The sequence below is a fragment of the Gekko japonicus genome, unplaced genomic scaffold, assembly GCF_001447785.1.
Source record: "Gekko japonicus isolate JY-2015 unplaced genomic scaffold, Gekko_japonicus_V1.1 scaffold99, whole genome shotgun sequence".
Lineage (NCBI taxonomy): Eukaryota > Metazoa > Chordata > Lepidosauria > Squamata > Gekkonidae > Gekko > Gekko japonicus.
Genome location: NW_015165833.1, coordinates 989,814 through 1,016,894, shown reverse-complemented (window position 1 = coordinate 1,016,894; position 27,081 = coordinate 989,814). Strand labels below are relative to the sequence as shown.

The 27,081-nt window shown below is 47.7% G+C and overlaps 1 protein-coding gene across 1 annotated transcript in view; it reads right to left on the bottom strand.

The window, feature by feature from the left end:
- The window catches only part of GRIK3 (glutamate receptor, ionotropic, kainate 3), a 138,679-nt gene extending 118,855 nt beyond the window's left edge, over positions 1 to 19,824 (bottom strand). The window contains exon 1 of the mRNA XM_015410879.1: positions 19,578 to 19,824. Within this exon, the coding sequence (XP_015266365.1) occupies positions 19,578 to 19,824 (247 nt within the window). The remainder of the gene's footprint in view (positions 1 to 19,577) is intronic.
- Between the last annotated feature and the right edge of the window lie 7,257 nt (positions 19,825 to 27,081).

The following is a 27,081-nucleotide window of genomic DNA, read 5'->3' as shown; positions in this document are numbered from 1 at the left end:
GCTGCCCATTCTGCCTCCTGGCCTGGCTCCCAAAGCAAGCATGGTTGTTTGGGGAGGGGCTGTGGCTCAGGGGTAGAGCATCTGCTTTGCAGAAGGCCTCAGATTCAATCCCTGGCCTCTCCAGTTAAAAACACCAGCTCATGTGTGATGTGAAAGATCTCCATCTCAGACCCTGAAGAGCCACTCTGAGTCGGCAGTACAGACCTGGATGGACTGATGGTCTGATTCAGTATAAAGCCACTTCATGTGTTTGTGTGTGTGTTCATGTGCTGGTGTCAACTGACTATCGTTTGCTTGTTCTTGCACTGCTGCCTAGGAAATTATAGTTTGATCCAGCAATTTCTGAGCGTGCAGCAGCACAAGGAACACTGCTGAGGGGCTGTCTCCTGCAAAGGTACATGCACACAAAGTCAGCAGCCTTTAAATGATGCATGACCAGCTGATGATCCTGAAGTATACATTGCAATGTATTGAGCCTAGACCATACTTCAGCTGATGCTTAATTCAGACAGAGTTTGAGGTTCCATAACAATAGCTGACTAGGATCCTAGAATGGACCAGTAGGAAGACAGGGATCCTAGAGTAAACCAATGGAATAACAATGTAGTGTAAATAGCCTATCGTGGGAGTGTGTGTGTGTTTGGGGTGTAACCTTTCACATGCATAAATACCTGGCTTCGGTCAGGGATTCTCACTCTTCTTTCTACTTGCTGAAATCACTAATAAACTATGAGCGGATCATTATACGCGTCTTGAACCCAGTATATTTCATACATAATCTCAGTAAACAAGGGAATTCATGAGCACACCTCGATCACAACTTTTCCACTAGCTGCCATGCTGAATACCACCACTGCACATACACAAAATGGCTCAAAATGAGCTTCATTTTGAATGGCAAGCAAATCAGGTGGCTGGGGATAGGCTCTGAGAACAAGGTAAGTCTGATTTGCAAGTCCCCTTTTTGCAAACATCAAATCATTGCTAGTCCTGGCTTGAAATTTTCAGGAGCTGTGATTTTTTCCTGGTTATGGTTTTTCACAACTTCACCGCAGAGCTCTGTGGGAATGAACACACAAAAACAAGGAAGCCCATTGCCCAAAATGAATGGCATACATGAGGTTCATTTGATTTCCACAACAGAGATAATGACTCTGACGTCCCCCTCAACCCTATGGCTAAGGTCTCCAAGATTTCCTTCACAATGGCTTGTTTTCCCATGCTGCACTGCTCTGGAATCCACACCTGAGAAGCAGCGTTCTGTGGCAAGTCCCCAATGCACTTAGCTCTCCTGGCAAACATGCTTCACCCCCTCCTCAAGCCTTGGACCTATAGATTGCTCCCTTCCTATTCCCCACGAACCATTTATGAGGCAATGGCCCTTTTTTTCAATCAGGGCAGCACTCTGACTCCGCCATGAGGGGATCAATTATTCAGAATAATACAGTCAACGAGGACCTTATCACTGGAGCACCACACGAGAAAGATCCAAGCGGCTGCCAAGTATCCTCCAGCAATGAAAACACTTAATGCAGAGAGACGGGAGACCATCTGCTCCTTCTGCCCAGCGCAGCCCGAGATGGCAGCAAAGATGGGAAATGCCAGCGGGCTCTGAACAAGAGAGGGCAGGGAGCAGACCTTGCCAAATGGACCAGAATCTTGTGGGCAGATCTTTCAGGGGCTCGGGAAGGAACCCCCTTCCCTATTCCCCCTCTGGCTCCAGGACCAACTGGAAAGACTCACAACAAGGAGCAGCTCTTGCCCTTTGCCTGTTATGACCAAAACAAGAGGCAACATTCTGTTGTTATGATTAATAAGCAGCAAATTTTCTCTTGTGCCTCTTCGGTCGGGGCCTTTTCGAGAGAAGAGTCTCTGTTCTCCAGCCTGCCTGCTGATGAGAGAATCCAGCCACCTCGCCGGGATGGGGATTCTGACTGCACTTGTTCCAAACTAAATTAGCACTCCAGGCAACCATTTGGACATCATAGGCTTGTCTTCAGGGAAAGGTGTGCATCTGGTAAGCAACAAGGAGACAACAGGCAGGAGCTGATCAGCCCTTTCAAATGAGGCTGCGGAAAGAAGCTCTGCTCCAGCTGCAAAGCAAAGCCTCCCTGCCAGGACCGTGAGGCTGCAGGGGCCCTGATTGACAGTCACAAGTTCTTCTGCTGAGGGAGAGGGAATATGGTGCAAATGCAAAGTGCAGCTCTACAGTTCACCACAAGCTATACTCTCAGCCCTGTAAGACTGGCCTATTGATTCAAACACTTCTATCAGATAACTCTGAACAGCAAAGACACACACACACACAATGGATCTCCTCAATCATCAGTTGATGGAGAAGCCAGGATGCTAAGGGACCGAGACACCTCCAGCACTGTTTTGTTCCAAGAAAGGGAAGACTTCCAGAGAACAGCAAGGAGAGATAAGGAGGCCTTCCTGAATGAACAATGCAAAGTAATAGAGGAAAACAATAGAATGGGGAGGACTAGAGATCTCTTCAAGAAAATTGGAGAAATCAAGGGAGCGTTCCATGCAAAGTTGGCCATGATAAAGGATAAAAATGGTAGGGACCTAACAGAAGCAGAAGGGATTAGGAAAAGATGGCAAGAATACACAGAAGAACTATACAAGAACGACCTCAATGTCATTGACAACCACGACGGTGTAATCACTGACCTCGAGCCAGATATCCTGCAATGTGAAGTTAAATGGGCCTTAGAAAGCATACATTCCAATCCCAAAGAAGGGCAATGGCAAGGAATGTTCAAACTATCGCACAATTGCACTCATATCACATGCTAGCAAGGTCATGCTCAAGATCCTACAAGCTAGGCTTCAACAGTACGTGGATAGAGAACTGCCAGAAGTACAAGCTGGGTTTTGAAGAGGTAGAGGAACTAGAGATCAAATTGCCAACATTCGCTGGATTATGGAGAAAGCAAGAGAGTACCAGAAAAACATCTACTTCTGCTTCATTGACTGCGCTAAACTATGGCAGGTCCTTAAAGAGATGGGAGTACCAGACCACCTCACATGTCTCTTGAGAAACCTGTATAAGGGTCATGAAGCGACAGTTAGAACCGGATATGGAACGACAAGGATGTATATTGTCACCTTGCTTATTTAATATATATGCAGAGTACATCGTGCGAAATGCTGGCCTAGATGAATCACAAGCGGGAATTAAGATTGCTGGGGAAAAGATCAACAACCTCAGACATGCAGACGATACCACCCTAATGGCAGAAAGTGAAGAGGACCTTAAGAGCCTCTTGCTCAGGGTAAAAGAGGAGGGCGCAAAAGTGGGCTTGAAGCTCAACATCAAAAAAACTAAGATCATGGCATCCAGCCCCATCACTCCTTGGCAAATAGAAGGGGAAGTCGTGGAAATAGTGACAGACTTCACGTTCCTGGGATCCCAGATCACCGCAGACTGTGACAGCAGCCATGAAATTAAAAGACGCCTGCTCCTTGGGAGGAAAGCGATGGCGAACCTAAACAGCATGATAAAAAGTAGAGACATCACCCTGCCAACAAAAGTCTGCATGGTCAAAGCAATGGTATTCCCAGTAATCATGTATGGCTGCGAGAGTTGGACTATAAGGAAGGCCGAGCGCCCAAGAATAGATTCTTTTGAACTATGGTGCTGGAGAAGACTCTTGAGAGTCCCTTGGACTGCAAGAAGATCAAATCAGTCAATCCTAAAAGACATCAACTCTGATTGTTCCCTGGAAAGCCAGATAATGAAACTGAAGCTCAAATACTTTGACCACCAAATGAGAAGGGAGCACTCACTGGAGAAGACCCTGATACTGGGAAAGATTGAAGGTCAAAGAAGACGGGGACGGCAAAGGATGAGATGGTTAGACAGTGTCATAGATGCAACGAACATGAAGTTGAGCAAACTTCAGAGGACGGCAGAAGACCGGAAGGCCTGGCATGATCTGGCCCATGGGGTCACAAAGAGTCGGACTCGACTGTGCGACTGAACAACAACAACAAAAAAGGGAAGACTCCCAGGAAACCAGAAGGACAAGCAAGCAGCTCTGCACGTGCAACACTCAGTGACTGGAGCACTGAGCAATGGGTGTGAATGAGGTGCGGCCTTGCACGCTGTTTACTTATTCATTTTTTAAAAATATGTATTAGCCACCTTATAGGAATTCAAGAATAGAAATAATAATAAAATACTGTAAGAGACATAAAAACCACTAATTAAAATCAATACTTTAAAACTTCCAGTAGACAGAAGGTTCAAGCAAATGCAGTCATGAATAAAAATGTATTTAAAGGTAAAGGTAAAGGTTCCCTTGCTCGAAAGCCAGTCGAGTCCGACTCTAGGGTTGCGGTGCTCATATCTGTTTCCAAGCCGAAGAGCCAGCGCTGTCCGAAGACGTTTCCGTGGTCATGTGGCCGGCATGACTAAACGCCGAGGCGCACGGAATGCTGTTACCTTCCCACCGAAGTGGTACCTATTTATCTACTTGCAATTTCTTGCTTTCGAACTGCTAGGTTGACAGGAGAAAAATGTCTTTAGCTGCCTCCTAAAGATTGAGAGTGAGGAAGCTGGGTGCACCTCTGTGGGGAGGTCGTTCCATAATTGTGGGGCTGCCATTGAAAAGGCCCTCCCTTATGTACCCATCAGACAAGCTTCTTTGGCCAATGGGACAGTCAAAAGGGTCTCTCCTTGTGATCTTAGTTCCCAGGCGGGAATGTAGAAGAGATGATGATCATTCAGATAACCTGGTTCCAAACCATGCAGGGCTTTAAAGATCAAAAACTGGCTCAGGACTGGACTGTAAGCCAGTGAAATTGATCCCAACCAGCAGTCTAGCAACAGTGTTCTGCACTAGCTGCAGCCTTTGAACACTCTTCAAGGGTAGCCTCAAGTAGAGCACATTGCAATAGTCTAGTCTAGATGTAACTAAGGCATGGGTCACTGTGGCAAGATCCAACAGAGCTAGGAATAGGCGAAGCTGGGGCACCAGCCAAAGCTGGGCAAAAGTACTCCAAATCACTGCAGCCACCTGGTTTTCTAAAGGGACTGCTGTGTTGAGTAGCACTCCCAAGCTGCGAGCCTGACTCTTCAAGGGAAGTGTAACTCCATCCAAGACAGGGGAGATCTGAAGTTCCTCGTTTGCCTTTCTACTAACCCAGAGCACCTCTGTCTTCTCAGGTTAAGTTTTAGCTTGTTCACCCTCATCCAACCCATTACCAACCAGGCCCATAGCCAAGGCCTTTTAATTTGAGGGACCTTTAAATAAGTCGGGGGCACCCCCCCCCCAAAGGAAGTGCCACAAATAAAATAAAAAAATGGAAGTTGGGAGGCCTGGCCTGGATGGGAAGTGGGGGGGGGCTTAGAAGTAAGTCAGGGGGCCAGGCCCCAAGATGCCCCACTGTAGCTACGGGCCTGTTACCAATGCCAAGCACTGGTTTAGAACATCAACAGTTTCCTCAGAATTAGGCAGGGGGGGAAGGCAGAACTTAGTATCATCTAGATATTGGTGACAAAACTCTTGATGACCTCTCTCGATGGCTTCATGTAGATATTAAATAGCATGGGGGATCAAACCCTATAGAACCCCACAGGCCAACTGCCACAGGGCAGAGCAGGAATCTCCCAGCACCACCTTCTGGGACCAGTCTCCTAGACAGGACTTGTGTCATCATAACATAGTGCCTCTTAGTCCCAGTGCCAAGAGGCAGCCCAGTAGGATACCACGGTCAATGATAGCAAAGGTAGCTGAGAGCGGATCTGGGCAATTATGTCTGCAAAGTAGCAAATTGATCACAGCGAGCCGTCATGTGGTCAGAGTCCAATTCCCTGGGGCTATGATGTAAGAGCCCCTGAACCACTCAGAACAGCTCTGCTGGACAATTGCACACAGACATAATGGTGACAGAGAAATATTGCTTTCTCACCACCACTATAGAATAGGTTCCAATATGGGCTCTATGCTGTGTGGTCAGCCTTGTTCCCTCCCATTTCATTGCCATCTGTTCCCCTGTGAACCAGGGAGTCTTAGCTCTATATGGGGGGAAGAGGGTGCTTGGGGAAACTGTGTCAACAACCCAGGCCATTTCCCTATTCCAGAACGTGGTCAGGGCTTCGACAGAATCACGGAGGCCTTGCTTTTGAGTTCAGTCTGCTCACACGTTCAGCTGCAAGGTGGCATGCAAGAATGCATGCGCCAGATCCAAGCCTTCCCATCTTCCATGAGCACCATAGCTGGTTTTCCCTGCCTGGCTCCTAAGGACAAGCTGGGGTGATACACAAACGCCTACAATTCTTTTTTGCCACATTTTAAAACCAAAAGTAGGCAGAGAGAATATGGTGAAGAAAGGACAAGTGAGGAACATAAGAACAGCCCTGCTGGATCAGACCAGTAGTCCATCTAGGCCAGCATCCTGTCTCACACAGTGGCCAACAAGTTCCTCTGGAGGGCCAGCAATGGGGCATAGAAGCTGAGGATGCCTCCCAGCTCTGGGATTCCTCCATGTCCTCTGGACATGGAGGTTCCCCTCAATCACCATGGCTAGTAGCCATTGATAGACTTATCCTCCACAAATCTATCTAATTCCCCTTTAAAGCTGTTTATTCCTGTGGCCATCACTACATCCTCTGGCAGTGAATTTCACATTTTAATAACTCTGCTGAATCTATTCTCCCCCATTTTCCAGCTCGATGTCACCCCCCACCCTATGATATTGCTTTTCCACCCACAGGAGAGGGGAAGTGCCTGGGTCCCTTAATTCCATTGTTAATCGGGTCCAGAGTGATCTAATCCACTTTACTAACATAGCCTTCTGGCTTTTATTGGGACTTCTTATTCTCTTGTGTTGTTATATGCTGTCCTCGCCCCACATTCTTAGAGTAGAGCAATTCAAGCATTGAATTAAAAAACAAGTTCTGCAAAGATCAGTTGGATTGTATGTACTCCACTGGGGGCTGGGATGTGTGCTTCACAGCAATCTTCCCTATGTGATCTAGGAGTGTGAGCCAGTGCCAAGACATATCAACATGCATCACCCCATGGCAGTCATGCCCCAGTCCCAATCACTGATTTGGAACAAGCACAGCACAACACAATTATAGACCACATGCGTGGGCGCTTTCACACATACCGAATAATGCACTTACAATCCACTTTCAATGCACTTTGCAACTCGATTTTACAGTGCGAAATGGCACAATCCACTTGTAAACCATAGCTAAAGTCCATAGAAAGTGGATTGAAAGTGCATTATCCACTGTGTGTGAGAATACAAGCATTCTGGCATAATAAACAGGAAATCTTCAGAGCTTCCAGTTCTGCATTTGGAGAGAATCTGTGTACCCTTTGCACATTCTACTGCTACAGTCCCATTGTGCTGGTATAAGAGGGAGTACTGCCTGCAGTTATTTTTGTGCTGGTGGTCTGTCAAAAGGCCTAGGAAGGCCCAATGGCACTCCCAAGCAAATACTACAGTTGTCGCCACAGCAGTGTCACTTAGTCTCCTGCATGACAGCTGTGTGTGTGCGTGCATACACACACATACACACACCTCTGTGCAAGTTCTTTGCAGTCATTAAAAAGCCTAATCACTAACTTGGTGCCGTTGATTAATGCATAATCTTAATCATGATTACACAGTGTAATTGACGTTAATTTAGGGGAGCCAGTTAATTATGAAAATAATTGTCGGCTTTCCCCCCTGTTTTAATAAAATGGAATAAAATGTGCTTGGGCTATAAATTAAAGGAGGGATGGGTCTATCCCCAAGGCATCAGGAAACCTATCTCTGAGTTTGCCTCATGGCTCAATACAAAATGCCAGCATTGACGGGAAGTGAACCTGAAACCAGAAACAAAGGCCAGGAGGTGTACAGTATTCCAAGAGAGCTCTATCATGTGACTATAAGAAGGGCAGGAGAGTGGGAGATGGATGGACCTGACCCACTGAGTCCTCTTGTGTAGGAGAACTTTGCTTATACAGTACTACACCTGTTTCACTCGGCCACCACGAGTGCCCTCATTATCTACCGCCTAAGTGGGCATCATGTTTTACTGCTACTCTACCTCCCCACAATCAGTTTGGTCAAGATTCATCTAAAAAAGGTAAAGTGTGTTGCTGAGTCACAACCAAGTGATGGTGATCCCATGAAGTTCTACACCATGGGGTTTTTAAGGCAAAAGATGTGCAAAGATGGTTTGCCATTGCCTTCCTCTGCCCTGCTTAGCTTCCATGCTCTGGAAAGACTGCTACAAGAATTATCCATGCCTCACCAAAAACTATTGCATCTGCATGGAGGTAATTGGTATCTTAAAGAGAAACAGTAAGGTTCTTCCCTGGTCAGACTGGGCGGTAACTGGGAGGAAGGTGGGCTCAACAGCCTGAATGACCTTTTTGAAAGCAACTCTTTGCTTGTAAAAGGTGATGCAGATCTCTAGGGCTGAGGACAGACTTGCCTTTGTGCAAAGAATTAGACTCAAGGGTCTCTCCTCCTCATTTCAAGCTGTGTTTCTATATGGCTTTCCACTTAACACTTTTGATGTAGATACTTATTCATTTTTTTTTTTCTTCACTCATTTGTTCCTTCATTCATTCATACTGAAAACTTGATGTTTTTTTCAACTCTCTGCCAATGGCACTCTCAAGTTGGCTTACAACTTTAACAGCTGGGTTGAATCCAGACTAAATTGGCAGCTTCCACTGATTCCCCCCCCCCCATGTCATTCCTCAGGGCCCCCTGTCCCCTAGGAGCAGCATTTCACAGGCCCCAGTCACACGGGCCAGATATCATGGGGGGGAGGCGTGGCTGTTTGCCCCGCAGCGAAATAACACGCGACTGCGCGATCAGGCGTCCCCTCGCGGTCCCGTCAAGGTCCCGTGGTTAGGGGGGAGGTGCGGATCACACGACGTGCCAAAGAAGCAGCGCGGCATGGCAAACGGGGTTGTGTTGTTGTTTTTTTAACCTTAAGTATGCGCATGCCCCGTTGGGTGCTTGTGCGCATCCCTGGAGACTTTCGCAATGGGGCATGGGCGGGTGCCGGATGCCACTGGAAACGCGATCAGATGCCCACCCTTGCCCCGCGGTTTCCGGAAACTAGTACCTCCGAGGTACTAGTTTTTAACTGTGCATCTTCGGAGGGAAGCCTCAGGTTCGCCATGGGAGCTCTACGCTTCCCAGATGTGGCGGTGAGATCGCGCCCGGAAAATCTGCCTATCTTCCGTCGCAGTAGCATGGCTACTGCTCCGTGTGACCGCAGCCATAAAGAGGAGTGGATGGCAGTGGGATGCAGGAAATATCCATTCAACTGATGCAAAATGAGGGTTTTCAGAAAAACCTCCCTGCTCCAATGAGGTGGAGGAAATCCAGCATTAGCTTTTTGCTTCGGGGAAGAGGGTGTCAGGAAGCACATGGGTGGACACCATGGCCGATAGTGTCAGGGACTCCAGGACTTGAATCAGGAACCCTGTGGTTGATGGCCAGAGCTTAGACTAGTGAGTTCCTCTATTTGGTCTGTGTGCGCACAGGCTTTTTGGAGCCCTTTACAAGCACAGAAGGTTGTAGCATCAGCCATTGCAACTGGAAGGCTGTATGGAACCCCTAGACTCGCCAGGCCTGGTATTAGTGGCCTGGCTTCCTGAAACTGGTTGGTCAATAGTGAAGGATCTTCTACTTTCTGCCCTGGAGGCTTCAGCTGAATTCCAGTCTACCCCCAGCTCTGTTTCCACCAACTGACCTTGGGCTGAAGAACACATACACAAGAAGCTTCCTGCTATTGAATCAGACCATTGGTCCATCAAGGTTAACCTTGCCTGCTCAATCCGGCAGCAGCTCTTCAGGGTCTCAGGCAGAGGTCTTCCTCATCACTTACTACCTGTTCCTTTTACTGGACATGCCGGGGATTGAACCTGGGACATTCTGCATGCCAAGCAGATGCTCTACCACTGAGCTACAGCCCCACTTCACGGCTCTTCAGGGTCTCAGGCTGAGGTCTTCCCCATCACCTACGATCTGTTCATTTTAACTGGAGATGCCAGGGATTGAACATGGGACCTTCTGCATGCTCTACCACTGAGCTAAAGCCCCACTTCACAGCTATTCAGGGTCTCCGGCAGAGATCCTCCCTAATCTACTGCCTGGACCTTTTAACTGGAGATGCCAAGGATTGAACCCGGAACCTTCTGCATGCTAAGCAGATGCTCTACCCTGAGCTACATCCCCACTTCATGGCTCTTTAGGGTCTCCATCTGAGGTCTTCCCATCACCTACTACCTGTTCCTTTTAACTGGGGATGCCAGGGATTGAACCTGGGACCTTCTGTGTGCTGAGCAGGTGCTCTGCCACTGAGTCACAAGACCTCCCCAGAACAAACTTTCCAGATCTGTACTTGGATACCACCCTTCCCAGCCAGGCCAGGCCATATTGTTACCCTTTCTATAGAGGAGCAGTTTATTATTTTTTAAAGATACACCTTTATGTGAAGGATGAACTTGGACAGCAATACCCAGAAGATATTATCCTTCCGTGTTGGAAATGAACCGAGCAGACAGGGTCTGAAAACATGCTGTCAGCTGCCCTGAGCCCGGAAGAAAGGGCAGGGTACCGCACATACTCCTGCTTTGGCCTGGCCTTTTGGATGATGCTCCTCTGAAGGTAGAAAGTGGACTCTGGGTGGAGCAAACACCATAAAAGGAAACTCACAGACTGGAAAGATCTCAGAAGCAAATCCCATCCCGCTCAACAACAGACGCATCAAGGTCATCAAAGAAGCAAAAGCTGGCAGACAAATGGACCTCTTGTTAATATTTTACAGTGGCAATTCTCTCCAGTTTTTATGTCAAAAGATCTCTCTCTCTCTCTCTCTCTCTCTCTCTCTCTCTCTCTCTCGCTCTCTCTCACACACACACACACACACACACACACACACACACACACACACACACACAGAGTTGTGGTAACAGATGAAATTTATTTCAAAGCCCCCAAAGCAAAGCCCTTGCTCCATTTGCTCTAGAAGTGGGCAAAAGGAGGCTCCACATATTTGAAAGAAGGAACAGTGTAAAGGGGGAAGCTTGGGGCTTGCTTTGAAAGTGCACAGGGTTTGTTCACACAACCTTGTTTTTAATTCACTTGTTGGCACCACTCTTTGGGCCAACCTAAACAGTGTTGTTTTTAAAGAGCTGGGTCTGTGGTACCCGGGCATGTGGAACAGGAACATTGAGGAAATAACTGCCCCCCACTCCAGCACATTTTTCATGTGGGAAAATGGCTGAGGGGGGGAGGAGCTGTTCTCTCCTCCCCCCCCCCCCCCTGAGCCTTTCTGAGCCCCTTTGGGCCCTCTTTTTTTAGAACAAACAGAAGCTGCTGGGAATGTAACGTTCTACTTGACCCTTTGTCCTGGGTGCACTTGCTGTTCACATGCAACCACCAATTCCACAAAATGCATATTCTACAACAGTCTACAAAGAAACCTATGACAAATTTGCAGCCTTTAATAGCAACCATGGAAACCACGACACTTTTTAAAAAAACCTATTGAGATGCTTCCCCCCGCCACTGCCAGTTCCCTGAAGGGAACCGCAGTCGTCTTCATCAATTGGAACAAGAACCTGGATACTGATGCGCTTCTCTGCGGCAGTGCATGTCAAACTGACCCAAGTTATAAAGTGCCACAACAGCTGCAATTTCTGTCTCAAAATGTCCCCAACTCCAAATGGCATCAATAAGCAAAGCCAGGCTTCTCTGTCTGCCAAGGTCTGCGGATGGGTCACTTTGACATCCTTTGCAAGGAAGGAATCAGCAGGTGGGTCTCTCAATGGCAGAAGCCCTGGACTTCAGCTGAGCCACCAGTTCCACAAGGCAGGTAGCAGATAATTAATGAGGAGGAGAAGGGCCAAGAGGAGATTTGGCAACTGACCACCAGGAATCAACCCACACAAACCAGTTTCTGTGTGATAAACTGAGAACAGTTGTCCAAGAGTTGGATCAGTAAAGGGAGAGTCGCTTCCTTGAAAGGCAGCTGGCCTCTCCCTGCAATGCATACCCAAAGAGGGTGGGGTTCAGGTACACTCTCAGTTTGCATGGGTAATGTGAAGTCTCACTAGTATGTGGATTGAACACAGGCCTAAAACGCACCCCGGAATCCTCTGCAGTACACAAGAAGTTCAGTGGCAATTGTGGAGGAGTTCCTTGGCAGAAAAGTTGATGCAGCAAAAGTTCCTCAAGCATCACAAGTTCGAGAACTGTAGTTCCACAGCAGGGCTAGTTCCAAGCAATGTTCCCTCTAAGCTGAGTTAGTGTGAGCTAGCTCACAGTTTTTTAGCCCCCGGCTCACACATTTTTGTCTTCGCTCAGGAAAGATGGCTCCAGAGCAAACTAATTGATGCAAGCGGCCAACTCGCTCGCTCACAACTTTAATGCCAGTAGCTCACAAAGCTGACCTTTTGCTCACAAGACTCCACGGCTTAGAGGGAGCATTGGTTCCAAGGGGTTTTTTTTGGGGGGGGGGCAGGCAGAGAGTTCACAGGACCCCCTTCCCCAATTCCTCTATCCACCATCAGGCTCCCTGCTTGGGCCCTCCTTCCTTCCCACCCACTTGAATGCCTCCCATTAGTCTGTGTGTTCTTCCCTACCTACTTGTGAGCTATCCCACCAGCCATGCTCACAGCTGCCCACAGATCTTTCTCCTGTGGCACTGGCTGTGCATGTAGCTGGCAGCATGGGCAGCACAGAACTAGCAAGTGAGTGAGCGGGGAAGGGGGGGTGTCAGCAACAGTAGCCCTGATAGAAGCTGTGAGCCCCACCTCAGGGTGTACGGAAACCAGCCCTCCTCCACAGATATACCTTAACCTAAATCAGCTTCTTACAAACAAAAACGGGCTGCTTAACAAAGACATAGATCTGGCAATCAAAGTCCGCAACAAACTTTGTCCCCTTAGGCATTCGGGCCACATGTCTACAGGTCCCAATAACATCAGTTGTGTCATCTTGGACTCATCCTCCAATGCAGTAATATATACAGCTGTATCTCAAGAATGCCCTTCTGTTCCTTTTGGTGGAAAGTGCCATCAAATCACAGCTGACTTATGGTGACCCAACAGGTTTTCAAGGCCAGAGACAAACAGGAGTAGTTTGCCATTGCCTGTCTTGGCATAGCAACCCTCGACTTCCTTGGTTGTCTACCATCCGAGTACTAACCAGGGCCAACCCTGCTTAGCTCCCAAAATTTCATAGGATCAGACTAGCCTGCGCCATCCAGGTCAGGGATGTACTTAGGAAATAGAGTCAGTCCCTACGAGAACGAATAAATGGACATAAAACTGTCATTTAAAAAACCTGCAGTATTTAGAAACCACGGAGAGAATATGTCATTCTTCCCAATTCTTCAACAGAAGACCTTCAAAGGGAGATCCGAGTGTGAAATGGTTGAACTGGAATTCACTGTTTTACACAACCTACACCTCCCATCCCCACACACATGCTTTGAACACAAACTCTGGATTTCTGACTCGCTACAAGCATTTGGTCCCCTCCTGAGAAGACAAGGATCACAGGAAATGACAGTAAGGCTAGGGAAAGCTGAGGGAAAGAAGAGGACCCAACATGAGATGGATGGACCCAATCAAGGAAGCCACAAGGGCCCTCAGGTTGCAAGGCCCGAGCAAGGCTGTTTGGCTACAGGACATTTTGGAGGTCATTAATTCATAGGGCCACCATAAATCCGAAGCTACTTGATGGCATATTACACCCAAGTGCTGACTATTTATACGCAAAACCTGTGACTCCTCACCCATTACAAGCTTTAACTAGCACAGCATAACTAGTGAATGGTCTGTGCATTTTTCATGATTAGATTTGAATTTTACATAATCACATTTCATTCTGTATTTCCTGCTTTTCATGGTACCTTGAGCTTGCTAGCTGTTTATTTTTCACACTCATAAATAAAATGACATGCAACACCGCAGGACACCCACTTGTTCTTTGCAGCAGAAGACAGACATAATCAAGCCCTCTAGAATTATTACCTAGTATGCTAGCCTGATCTTGGAAGCTAAGCAGGGTCAGCCCTGGCTAGTGTCTGGATGGGATACATCAAAGGAATACCAGGGTCATGAAGCAGAGGCAGGCAATGGTAAACCACCTCTGAACATCTCTTGACTTGAAAACCCTATGAGGTTGCCATAAGTCAGCTGTGACTTGACAGCACTTTCCACCACCATGACAAGTTGACCAGGAAACTGTTCTTCTCCACTACATATTCACGATGTGAGATGGAGCAAGTGTAGCCAGGTGACTGAGAAACAGAGCTGTGAATCAGGAAGCCCACTGCCAGCCAAATGTTGCCTGTTCAGGGCCTGGAAATCCGCAGGCTTAGACACTGCCTTGGATTGTGCTGCGAACGTCCTTAGGTGAGTCAGCCTCTCAAATGCAATAAGAGAGTACAAATATTGGCCTACCTTTGAGGGATGCTGAAAGGCTCAGATGCCATGTTAGGTTTGCATCTCTGGTTATCTCCCTTATATATAAAAGCCGAATGGTGGTGGCACTTCTCTAGAACATTCCACACGCTCTGGAATTGGTTGGTGCCCTGCTGTGTCACTCAGAATCTGTCCCTATCCACTGGCTGCATTGCTTGAGTCTCACCTCCAACATTCTAAACAGTTTGCTGTTCCTCCCCCCCCCCCATAGCCAGTCAGAACACAGAGGTTATTGGCCTTTGCCTCGGAACACAGAGGTCATTTGCATATGTGACTTGATTGGCTTTTGCCTCTAACATTCTAAACAGTTTTGCTCTTCTGAGGTAAAATGTGTCCAATCTCCAGGTGAGGGGTAGAGATCACTCAGAATTACAACTGCTCTCCAGATGGCAGAGATCAGTTCCCCTGGAGAAAATGGTGGGCTCTGTATCCTTATATGCTGCTGAGGTGCTCCCCGTATGACAGCCAATGTGACATAGCAGTCAGGGCTTCAGAGCACGGGAGAGGCTGCAGGTGTGTGGGGGGGTGGAAAACTGAAGAGTGAGGGGGAAATAAAGGTAGGTAGGTTGATGATTGGCTGGGAAGGAGATAGGGTTGCCAACTCCAGGTGGGAAATTCCTGGAGATTTGAGGAATGGAGCTTGGAGAGAGTGAGGTTTCAGGAGGCGTGGGACCTCAGACAGGTACAAAGCCATAGACTCCACCCTCCAAACCAACCATTCCCTTCTGGGGATCCATCGTTGCCAATCTCCAGGTGAGGGCTGGAGATCACTCAAAATTACAACTGTTCTTTAGGTAGCAGAGATCAGTTCCTCTGGAGAAAATGGTGGACTCAGTGTCATTATACCTTGCTGAGGTCGCCACAGTAAATTGGCACTGAGTGTCCAAAGCCGGGGCACCCGCCCAGAGCCTCTTTCTAGAGGTCGTTGTATTTATTTCCACAACGGGCCTTTTTCCTAGTTGTAAAATAATTGGGGGTTCCCCCCCCCATTTTCAAATGCAACAAGGAGGGGCTGATTTTCTGAAGAGAAGAGCATGGGGGAGGGGGAAAAACCCAATTGCCCCTGCCTTTTCCCCACTGGAAAAGCCCCACCCACGCTGCTTGTACCCCCTCTGGGGAAAAATATTCCTGTAAAGTTTCTTCAGCAGCAGTAAAAGCAGCTGGGGGGAAATCATGGGAGGAAAGGATTAGCCCTTCCCCCATGCATTTCCTCCCCTCAAAACTAAAGGGGGGGAGTCCTTAAAATGATAATGAAGGAAAATCTGATCCATAGACTGAGTCACAGATAATCATCTGGAACAGTCTTAAACGCTAACATAAATGGTAAGCATTATGATTCGTTTCCTACCATTGCTCTTTGCATTTATGGCATTCCTTTTCAAACAGATGCTATAGTGCCCATGTTACTGTTGAGGAACAGGAGCTGACAGAAAGGATGCTCTACCCAAGGCCATGCAATCAATCAATCTAGGGATGTCAGCCTCCAGATCTCCCAGAATTACAACTCATCTCCAGACTACAATGATCAGTTTGCCTGGAGAAAGCTGCTTTAGAGAGTAGACTTTATGGCATTTTACGCCACTGAGGTTCCTGTCCTCTCCAGGCTCTATCCCCAAATCTTTAAGAATTCCCCAACTTGGATATGACAACTCTAACCCCACAATCCCCGACCTAAATCAATTCGTGGCAGCAATGGGATTTGAGCCTGGATACTTAGAGTCCATGAAGATGTCCTGTCCTTAAGCAGAGTCACCCATCACAGGCTCATGGGGTTGGGGATTGATCTACTACTGTGTCCAGTCTCATTCCTGCTAACACTGGGGTAGTGGCACCTCATTACTGCTAACACTGGGGTAGTGGCAGCGGCTCAGACTCTCAATGATAACAGCAAGGCAGAAGAGACTCCCAGCACAAACCTAGGAAATTCCAGGACAAAACTGTTGAAAGCATCACAAGGCAGAGCTCCGGTGAGAGATAACAAGGAGCTAGAGGCATGTTGCACCACCCACATCCAGGCAACTACTGTAAGAGGTTATTGCAGGCATTGCTGCTCCACCATTCCTAGTAAGTCTTAAGGGACCTTTCTTGGGAATGCAGCATCCAACCAAGGTCAAGGCTGAGGACCTCTTATATTCTAGATAGGCTGGAACAGTGGGCTGAGACAAATAAAATGGATTTCAATAGAGATAACTGTAACACTCTCTACTTGGGGCTGCCTTTGTCGCAAATCCGGAAGCTGCAGCTAGTGCAGAATACTGCAGCTAGGCTGTTGATAGGCGAGACCACATCCGGCCGGTGCTGCAAGCGCTGCACTGGCTGCCGATAGCATACCGGATTTGCTTCAAAGTGCTGGTTCTTACCTTTAAAGCCCTGAATGGCCGGGGTCCGGCTTACCTGAGGGACGGCCTCTCCCCGTATGTTCCCTCAAGAGCACTACGATCGGGGAGTCTCCACCTCCTGGAAGTTCCAGGCCCCTGAGACGTTAAGTTTGCCCATACTAGGGCCAGGGTGTTGTTGGTGGCAGCTCATACCTGGTGGAATGAGCTCCCAGAGGAGATCCGGGCCCTGCGGGACCTTATACAGTTCCGCAGGGCCTGCAAGGTTTATAAGATTATGCATGGGAAAGAGCAGGTAGAGAAAGAGGTACTTTTCTCCCTTTCTCACAATACAAGAACTCGTGGGCACTCCATGAAATTGCTGAGCGGTTGGGTTAGAATGGATAAAAGGAACTACTTCTTCACCCAAAGAGTGATTAACACTTGGAATTCACTGCCACAGGAAGTGGTGGCGGCTACAAGCATGGACAGCTTCAAAAGGGAATTAGATAAGCATATGGAGCAGAGGTCCATCAGTGGCTATTAGCCACAAGGTATAGATAGGGGCTCTGGGGCAAGTGATGCTCTGTCATCTTGGTGCTTGGGGGGGGGTCAACAGTGGGAGGGCTTCTAATGTCCTGGCCCCACTGGTGGACCTCCTGATGGCACTGGTATTTCTGGCCACTGTGTGACACAGAGTGTTGGACTGGATGGGCCTTTGGCCTGATCCAACATTGGCATCTCTTATGTTCTTATGTTCTTATGTAGCTCTTCCACCAGGCTTTTGAGTAGGAGCCGCCGCCGCCACTATTCCACCACCATGGTACTGTTCCATCATCTACCCCTATTATGGGGGGTATGTGTCGTCTGGAACAGTGGGCTGAGACAAATAAAATGAATTCCAATAGAGAGAAGTGCAAAGTCCTACACTTAGGTACAAAAAATCAAAGGCACAGATATAGAATGGGAGGGACTTGGCTTGACAGCAGCACATGTGAAAGGGATCTGGGTGTTCTGGTTGATCACAAGCTAAACATGAGCCTGCAGTGCGATGTGGCTGTGAAGAAAGCTAATACAATTTTAGGATGCATTAACAAAAGCATTGTGTCCAGATCACGGGAGACGGTAGTTCCGCTCTATTCTGCTATGGTCAGGCCTCACCTGGAGTACTGTGCCCAGTTTTGGGCAGCACATTTTAGGAAGGATGTTGACAAGCTTGAGCGTGTTCAGAAGAGGGCAACCAGGATGGTGAGAGGGTTGGAATCCAAGTCTTAGCAGATCTATTCTCTCTTGCTCCGGATTGCAAGACTAGAACTAATGGGTGGAAATTACAAGTGAGTCGTTACCGGCTAAATACCAGGAGAAACCTAACTGTAAGAGTGGTTGAGCAGTGGAACAGTCTGCCTCGGGAGGTGGTGGATGCTCCTTCACTGGACGTGGAGGCTGGGCGACCATCTTTCGGGTCTGTTGTAGGTATGTAAGGCTACCTTTCAGCTATGCTCCTGCAGAGTGCAGGGGGTTGGACTAGATGACCTGCAAGGTCCCTTCCAACTCTAACATTCTATGATTGTATGATTCTATTCTGATGTACTGACTTCATCTAGACACTGGGGTCTTAGACTAGATCTCCTGTGCAGCTGAGGGCCTGCAGTCCATGATGGGGTGCAAGCACCCACCAGGGAATCCAGCCTCTTCTTCCTCTCAGGTTGTCCCTTGCAAGCCAAGCTTTGGAGCTGGTGGCTCATGTCCTAGCCCGAACGTTGCCATTTGTGGACCATTCTCTTTGGAGAAGTCTTAAAGCAGGAGAGAGCCGCATGAGTGCACATTTGACGAGACCAGGATAGCTTGAATGGCCCAGGTTGCCTGATACCCAGCCAGAAAGGCCGGAGGAACCATTTAGCTTCAGCATCTCCTTGCGTCTCATTTCCATCATTTGCTTCTGTAGAGAGCAGCCCTGAGGCTGAGAGCCAAGAAATGCTCCTCTCTTGTAGATGCCTGTTTGTAAGGGAGAGGGGTGGTCAAGTCACTGCAACATGCTAACTTCTAAATACAGATAGTAGAACCATCTCACAAAGCACCTCCACCAGACAAGCTCACAAGTTACCTCAACTATTATGAACTGAGATTGAGGCAGCTCTTAAACAAGTGATTTCTTTATTCAGCTCACAACAAAACCTTCTAACTTTTATACTATTTGTACTGGCAAAGCCACACCTCTAGAACAGATAATAACCAATGAAAATGCATTGCTTAGGACCAATGGATTTGGTTCCTGCGGAAAGTCAATGTCTCTTCGGATTGGCCTATTTGCAGTATTGGCCAATCCGGTCTCGCAACTCAGGATACTAGGGCTTCTATGGAGCTGTAAGCCCAGTTCCTGACTTCACATAATATTTGAATACATAACACCCCTCCCCCCTAAGTTAGCACACGTAATCCTGCAATTTCGCGGACCGAGTTCTTACGTGCTGCGAGCGGTTCTACTGCAGGCTGTTCAAACCCGTTGCTGGAACTGCCTGGTTGACTGTTTCTGACGCCATCCAGACCCGGAGCACTGGGTGTTCCCTGCTCACTGGTACTGGCTCCGACTCTAATGTTGGTTGGGGTGCGTTGCAATCAGCGACGTCTTCCCTTTGGTCATCTCGGTTCGTAGTCTCCGTTTCCCAAACCGAACACCTACGTAGCTGGTCTAGGTGCCGGCACAGGCTTCTTCCCTCTGCTGTTGACACAACATACAAAACTGGTCCAGTGCTGGCAGATATGGTGGCCTCCACCCACATTGGACCCTCACTGTAGTTTCGGGCGTAAATGCCCAGCAGGAAAGAGCAGATGGGTGCTGGAACCTCTTGCTGTGGGGGATGGTCAGGAGTGAGGTCCTGGTGCAGGCGGTCCAACATGGTAGTTAAACGGTGGTTCATTAGAAGTTCTGCTGGACTGCGCCCGGTTGTGGTGTGTGGCGTGAGGTGCTGCTGCAGCAGAAATTCAGCCAGCCGATGGCTCCAGTCACCGTAGACTATTTTCTTTAAAGCGTCCTTCATTGTGCGGACCATTCTTTCTGCTTGTCCATTTGTAGACGGATGGAACGGGGCGGTCGTGACGTGCTGGATCGTGTTGGCACCTTGACTTCACATAATAACTGAATACATATCAACGCAAGCCTTTCCCCTCCCCAGGATGCTGCCACCTGGCCACAATCCCATCGGGTAGTTCTGCCCTGGTTTGAATGGCCCAGGTTAGCCTGATTTCATCAGATGTCAGAAGCAAAGCTGGGTCAGTCCTGGTTAGTACGAGTTGGGAGCCCACCAAGGAATTCCAGGGTTGCTATGCAGAGGCAAGCAATGGCAAACCACCTATGTTAATCTCTTGCTTTGAAAAGCCTATAGGGTTGCCCCAAGCTGACAGCGAACTGACAGCACTTTCCACCACCAGTTTTACACAAGACAGAAGAGTGGGGGGAGGCATGGGGGGGATTCACTGCATAGCTGGAAAAGAAACCAATGAAGACATCACATTCACACCATGAGAGTCTCCAGAGACTCTGAGCTTTCTGATATTCCAAAGGGAGCCTTCAACTGAAGTCAGAAGCAGCAGTAGAGCACTGGTCTGTGTTCCTCTTAGAGAATCCCTCCCTTACTGGGCAAGTCACTCACCAGGCTGATATCTTGGATGGGAAAACCCACCAGACAGGTTGTGAGCTCATTAGCAAATACAGACTGAATTAGCTTATTTGATGAATAATGCAGCCAATGGTGCCTCTGGCTTCCTCTCCTAAGCAGGGGTTGCTGGACATCCCCCCCCCCATCTTTTGTCTTCCCCTCTCCCTCCTTGGATTGTCATATGATATTTGTCAAGGGATATAGGGCCAAGGTGGTGGGGAGATGATCCCCACTCATCAAATATTAGCTATCTTCTCTGTTTTTTTATGCCTACCTCCTTGTATTTTAAATATCAATTGCCAGGCAGGTTAAGTACTTATTCACATCCTCTCTTGGATTTCAAAAGCGGCTAATTGCTCCCTGGAGTGTCTCAATCAGCAAATGAGAAAAGGCACTAATTAGAAACAGCTCTCCTTTGGAATGGGTTGACCATCAAAACTCTGACAGCAGTTTGGAAAGTTTCAGAGGAAACAATGAGAGCAGGGGCGGGAGGGGCGGGGGGAGTGCCAGTGAGGGGGGCAGGTGAGAAAGCGGATTCATGGGCCTGCAACAGTCCAATTATGTCCTCATACACCACACTATCAGCCTATTCATTCAATTTCCATTTGGGTTCTGTATCAATGCCAGCTAAAACAGGTAATGTACACAGATCAGGGCTATAAACAGGCATTCACTGCTCGATTTTCATAACAGGGAGCATTATGCTTCCTGGGTTTTTTCTTTTTCTTTAGGCCAGCAATGTAGCCCAAACGGCTAACTAGTCAGTTGCTAGCTGGTCAAGTTACTAACTGGGCTAGTAACTTGAACAGATTCATTTGTAAGGTTCATTTGTAAGGTGGTAGTTGTGGTGATTGTGGCCACCCCACCACTTAAACTCCCTTTCCTCTCCATCTAGAAAGGAATTGTTTCTCACTAACCTCAGAGATGCTACTGTAGCCTGCAGAAAGGCTGAACAGGTAAGTGGATGGCCATCCAGGGAAGAAACAGTATTGGCTGCAAATGGTCCCCAGCTCCTCTAGACTGGTTCCTGAAAAATCCATCACAGTTTAGGCAAGGGACTGACCTTGCCCCAGTTTCACATGGGTAACTAAACCAATGGAACAGCCAGGCTCTATTTTTAAAAGTGCATTTCTGTCTTTTCTTTTCACAGACCAGGAAGTTTTCATTCTGTTCAGACAAGCAGAGTGTAGTGAAGAGGACAGTACCAGTCTTTGGGACCTGAAGGCAACGTCCCAGGACCAGGGCCGGCTCCACGTTTTTTTGTACACTAGGCGAGTCAACCTTCTGCCCCCCCCCCCCGTGCGTCCACCAATTACATGGTTGCCAACCTCCAGGCAGGGCCTGGAGAGAAGGAAGACTTTCCTCAATGAATTGCTCTGATCCTGACAGGGAGTGTGAAACCAGAGAGATGCAGTGTGGAGAGAAATCCCGGACTGAAAAGGGCTAACATTCGTCCCCCATCTTAGATATACATATTCACTTTTCTCTCACCTCTGCTAAATTTTACTTTCCCAAAAAAGGTTCAAGGAGCGACATAATCGTTTCAAACAAACAGAAATTATCTTCCATTGCATTGAGAAAAAAATCACCTGCTTAAGGCCAAAGGGAACGGCACGATCCAGCCGAAATTAAGCCCTCGGCCCATGACCCGTGGATCAAACTCTGACTGCCGGGCAGCAGTTGAGCCGCTCCAGCAAAGACATCCCACCCAGGGGGCTTGGAGGAGGGAGGGGGGCTTTTGGCGGGGATGAGAGCGGCTGTTTGCTGCCCCTATTCAGGGCCTGCTCTAAGTGAAAATCTAGTTCACCTAGTGGGTAGGCCAGCCCTGCCCAAGACAGGTCCCTTTCTAAGCTGTAGCGAGGTTCCAGCTGCATTTGGAAATGTGACTGTCATGATTTGTGCAGGACTGGGAGCAAGGCCTAGTGCGGCCTGGTCCCAGGAAAGACCTGCATGGCAGTGGAAAGCAGACATAGCCTACAATCCCCATAAGGCTTAGCAACTGTTGTAGGCAATCAGTGTCCAGGAATTCTTTGAGGTGATGGTTACATACTTTGTGGGCTGTGGAAATGGTGTTCTTTCTCTCACAGAACTAAACTGAAGGGGACTGTGATATAAACTCTGTGTGCTGTGAGGAAACTGTTTTTTTCTCTTCTGCGGTCTGGTCTCACAGAGGGGACAGGCTGGTCTGGTGAGAGAAAGATCCCTCACTTGGGACAGAGTGAGAACAGGTAGCGTAGCCTGGTATAAGAGGCTGTGGGCCTTGAAATAGTAACTAGTTAAGTGAAGTAGGTAGTCGCGTTAGATTCGTTTATTTTGCCTTTTAAACACTGAACAACAACAACAAAAATATCTTTTAATGCACCTTGTCTTGTTTTCCTTGCCCCAGTACTGTGTTAATAAACCATTTGTTTAATTGTTCTCTGCCTGGTCATCATGCCTATGTTCTCTGCTTAAAAAGGGGTCTATTGGATGGGCTTGGGAGGGTACTCTGGGCCTTCTCAAGGGACCCAAAGTACAGAGTGGTGGCAGCGGAAGGTGGCGACCCCCTGGGGTCATGACAGTGACAATCACCCACAGATACTTCATTGCCCTGGGCAGCCTCGTGGGAGAAACATCCTACCTGAAAGGAAAACCCTGCTCAGTACCCTTCTGTTCTCTTCCTGCCAGCATGGCAGACACAATATCAGCCCAAACGCCACTGATGTAAGTGGCTGGTTATTGTTACCTCTGCAGCAGGATATCCCCAAGAACAAGAAGATCCATGGAGGTACTTGTGAGCCAACAAATCCCACCCAAATACGCTCCCCAAAGAAGTTCAGGGGCTTTGGACAGAGTCTTCAAACAGTCCCTTCTGATATCCCCTCAGTGTCACTCAGATCACTAGGCAGCCTTTGGGGCAACTATTTATTTATTTATTTTATCAGATTTCTACCCCGCACTTCCAGCTGAAGCTGGCTCAGAGCAGCTTACATAAAACAATGCATAAATTACAATAAAAATGATTAAAACACTTAAAACAATACTACAACAAATTAAAGACCCACCCATCAAGGTAGCCTTGAAAGAATATTTGAAACACTGTCCATAGAGGATGCAGCTTCTTCCTCCCTCACTTCTTTGATACAGGGGGGAAAGGGGAAGCCAAGAAAAGATTTGCCCTGACCTGGATGGTCCAGGCTAGCCCGATCTTGTCAGATGTCAGAAGCCAGGCAGGATCGGCCCTGGGTAGTACTTGGATGGGGACCACCAAGGAATTCCATGGTTGCAGAAGCAGGCAATGGCAAACCACTTCTGTTTTGTTCAGCCTTGAAAACACTACTGGGTTGCCGTAAGACAGCTGCAACTTGATGGCACTTTCCACCAGGTAGAGATCTGCGCTGGCACAATTGGCTCCTGGCTCTAAAACCGTTCTGGATGTCAGCCCTTGCTTCGGAAACTGCATTGCCAATTGTGACTGGGAGGGGGCAGAAATTAAGTATTTAAGCATCACCCTTCAGTGTCCCTCAAATGTATCAACAGAAGTACCCTTCAAAGGTGAAAAATCTGAAAAAAATAGGCTGAAGGTAGCAAGGAGCCAAAGGACAGGATCACTCTTTCTCATGAGCAGGTTTTCCCCCCATCCCTTATTTTTTTTCCTTTCATTGGCTTCATCCCATTCTTTCCCTTCTTTTAAAATAATCCTTTAAAAAAATCTATGTGCACAGAGGATCACAGCAAGCTCCCAATTAAAGAGCAGCTTTCCTTCCTGTCCCTTCCCCGGTGCTTGATTAATACAAAATCCACAGAGCCAAGAGTCAGCTTTGCATGATAAGTCTCCCTAAAAATGATCCCTAGAAAGGGAAACAAATCAAAAGAAGTCGATAAAAAGGCCGCTGTATCTCCGAGACAGGACCTGGGCCTCAGTGACCAACAACCATGTTCACAGGATTATTTTTGATTGTTTTCTATTTTAAAATGCTTTATTGTGCCAGTTTAATTTTATTGTCTGTCCCTTTGAGCCCTTTTGAGGAAAGGCAGTATTATAGATGCTTCAAATATATACAGAGATGAGGAGAGGAGAAGGATGCAAGCTGTTTTGGATCCTATTGGGGTGAAAGATAGAGTATAAATGAAGTAAGTAAGTAAGTAAGTAAGTAAGTAAGTACATACATACATACATACATACATACATACATACATACATAATTGGTTAAGGAGTGAAAGCTGAAATTTGTACACTCAGAGCCTACAGCACCCAGGGTGTGGGAAAAATCTGAGCATAAAAATTTACATTGCAAAAGAGGTCTTACACCAGGCTCTTCAGAAGGGTATAAATTGAACTTCACCTGTGATAAAATGTAAGTACCCCTCCCAATATACACTCCATCCTCAATCTGGGAGCAGAAAATACTTCTAAAAAAAGATTAAGCCATCCATGCACCCAAACAGCCACAAGGTATGGGACCAAACACAGAATGCTTGAACTGAACACAGTGCCCTCTTCCAGAATGGGTGGTGGAAAGTCCCATCAAGTTGCAGCCGACATGGTGACCCCATAGGGTTTTCAAGGCAAGAAATGAACAGAGGCAGTTTGCTATTGCCTGCCTCTGCAGAGTCTTCCTTGATAATCTCCCGTGCACTTGCACTAACCAGGGCTGATGCGGCTTAACTCCCGAGATCTGATGTGACTGGACTATCCTGGGCCAGCCAGGTCAGCACCTTGCATGGAAAGGAGTCTTTTGGGGCCTGGAAAGGGGTAAGTTTGCAAGCAAATTCACTCAGTGTGGCAAGTGAAGACAAATGCATGCAATCCTGTATGCCCAGTCATCTTTAGATGCCTTGAGCATGCAGAACTGAGCCTGGTTAAGGGTACTGCCACCCCATTAAACATCTGTCCAGAGTTCCTCAACCTGCCCTGCAGCTGAGTCGACCTTAATGGGATGGGATGTAAGCTGCCTCAGAGACATACAACGCTGTCTGAAGATTTGCCGCCACTGCTTTTATTTGGGCCCATTTCCCCAAAAGTATAATTTTGAAGGAGATTTTAAAATTGCACAGATTTATTTTCTCAGGCAGCTGAAAGTAGTATGCTGCCCAGTGGTTTCTTCCTTACAGAGCTGCTGAGAAACGTCTTAACTGTTCAACTCACTAAACCAGTATTATTGCATTAGAAATGTCAAGCAGGCTCCCTCCTTCCCTCCACCCCGGAGAAATAGTGACTGGAGGGGAAAATAAGGGGAAAGGGAGGCATTCAGTAAGGCCCCAATCAGATGTCATGTTTTACAAGCATTGAGTGCACTCTTATTTAAACTTAAGATATTTATACCAGAGAATGTCATCCAGACATCGCACCCGTCACCTGCCTTGGTACACAGTTGCTCCATAGTTGAGTGTTCACACTTCCCGTGCTGTAACCATGGAGTGCATGTGCAGGCACCATTTAATTTTTTCCCCACTGTTTGTGCTTGTGCATTAGCGGCTGACCACAGCTCTTTCCCCTCTGAATGCACATGCGCACTGAAGATTAATCGCAGCACAGTGATCACTTCGTTTGATCTCTGTTTTTATGGTAGCCGTTTGCATAGATTTATGGCTGTTTTATGGCCATTCACAAGGAGCTGCGGTGGCTCAAGTGGTTAAGACGCTGAACTGCAGGCTGTGGAAGGTCAGTAGTTCAGCAGTTCGAGACCCGGGTGCCGCAAGACGGAGTGAGCTCCCGTCTCTAGTTCCAGCTCCTGCCAACCTAGCAGTTCGAAAGCAAGAAATTGCAAGTAGATAAATAGGTACCACTTTGGTGGGAAGGTAACAGCGTTCCGTGCGCCTTGGTGTTTAGTCATGCCGGCCACATGACCACGGAAACATCTTCGGACAGCGCTGGCTCTTCGGCTTTGAAACGGAGATGAGCACTGCAACCCTAGAGTCGGATTCGACTGGCTTTCAAGCAAGGGACCCTTTACCTTTACCTATGGCCATTCAGGGGTGACTCTGCAGTCAGTACGGCATTGGCCCAGGGTATCTGAATGTGGTTTTGAGCCGCATCTGTTTCTGTTCCAGTGTGGGTTTGCTAAACCAGCGGAGCAAATGCTAGATGCAGATTGGGCCTGAGTCTCAACATTGCCTGTCCTACAAGGGATCCTTTTTCTGGAATTTAGTTCTGCAGAATTCTTTTTATTCCCAGTAGGGAAGCACATTTCCTGCCTTTGGAGCCAGTGGATGTCATTGGGATGAGGTGATCACCTCATGTGGCCAAGCAAAAGTATTTGGGGCTCCCTTCCAATTGGCATATGGACATATGAAGCTGCCCTATACCAAGTCAAACTACTGGTTCATCAAGGGATGTGGGCTGCATATGACACTGTCAGGTTAGGAAAGGTACAAAAAGGTACAAATAGGTATTTAAAAAGGCCTGCATGGTTAATGAACAAAGTAATGGAAGCAGTAAAAGGTAAGGGGGATTCTTTTAAGCGGTGGAAGGCTAGTCCAAGTGAGGTAAATAAAAGGGAGCACAGCCTTTGGCAAATAAAACACAAGTCAGTGATCAGACAGGCAAAAAAAGACTATGGGGAATGTATTGCAAAACACATAAAGACGAATAATAAAAATTCTTCAAATACATTAGTGTCAGGGTTCGACAGGCAGATTATACCACACAGCGCTTCA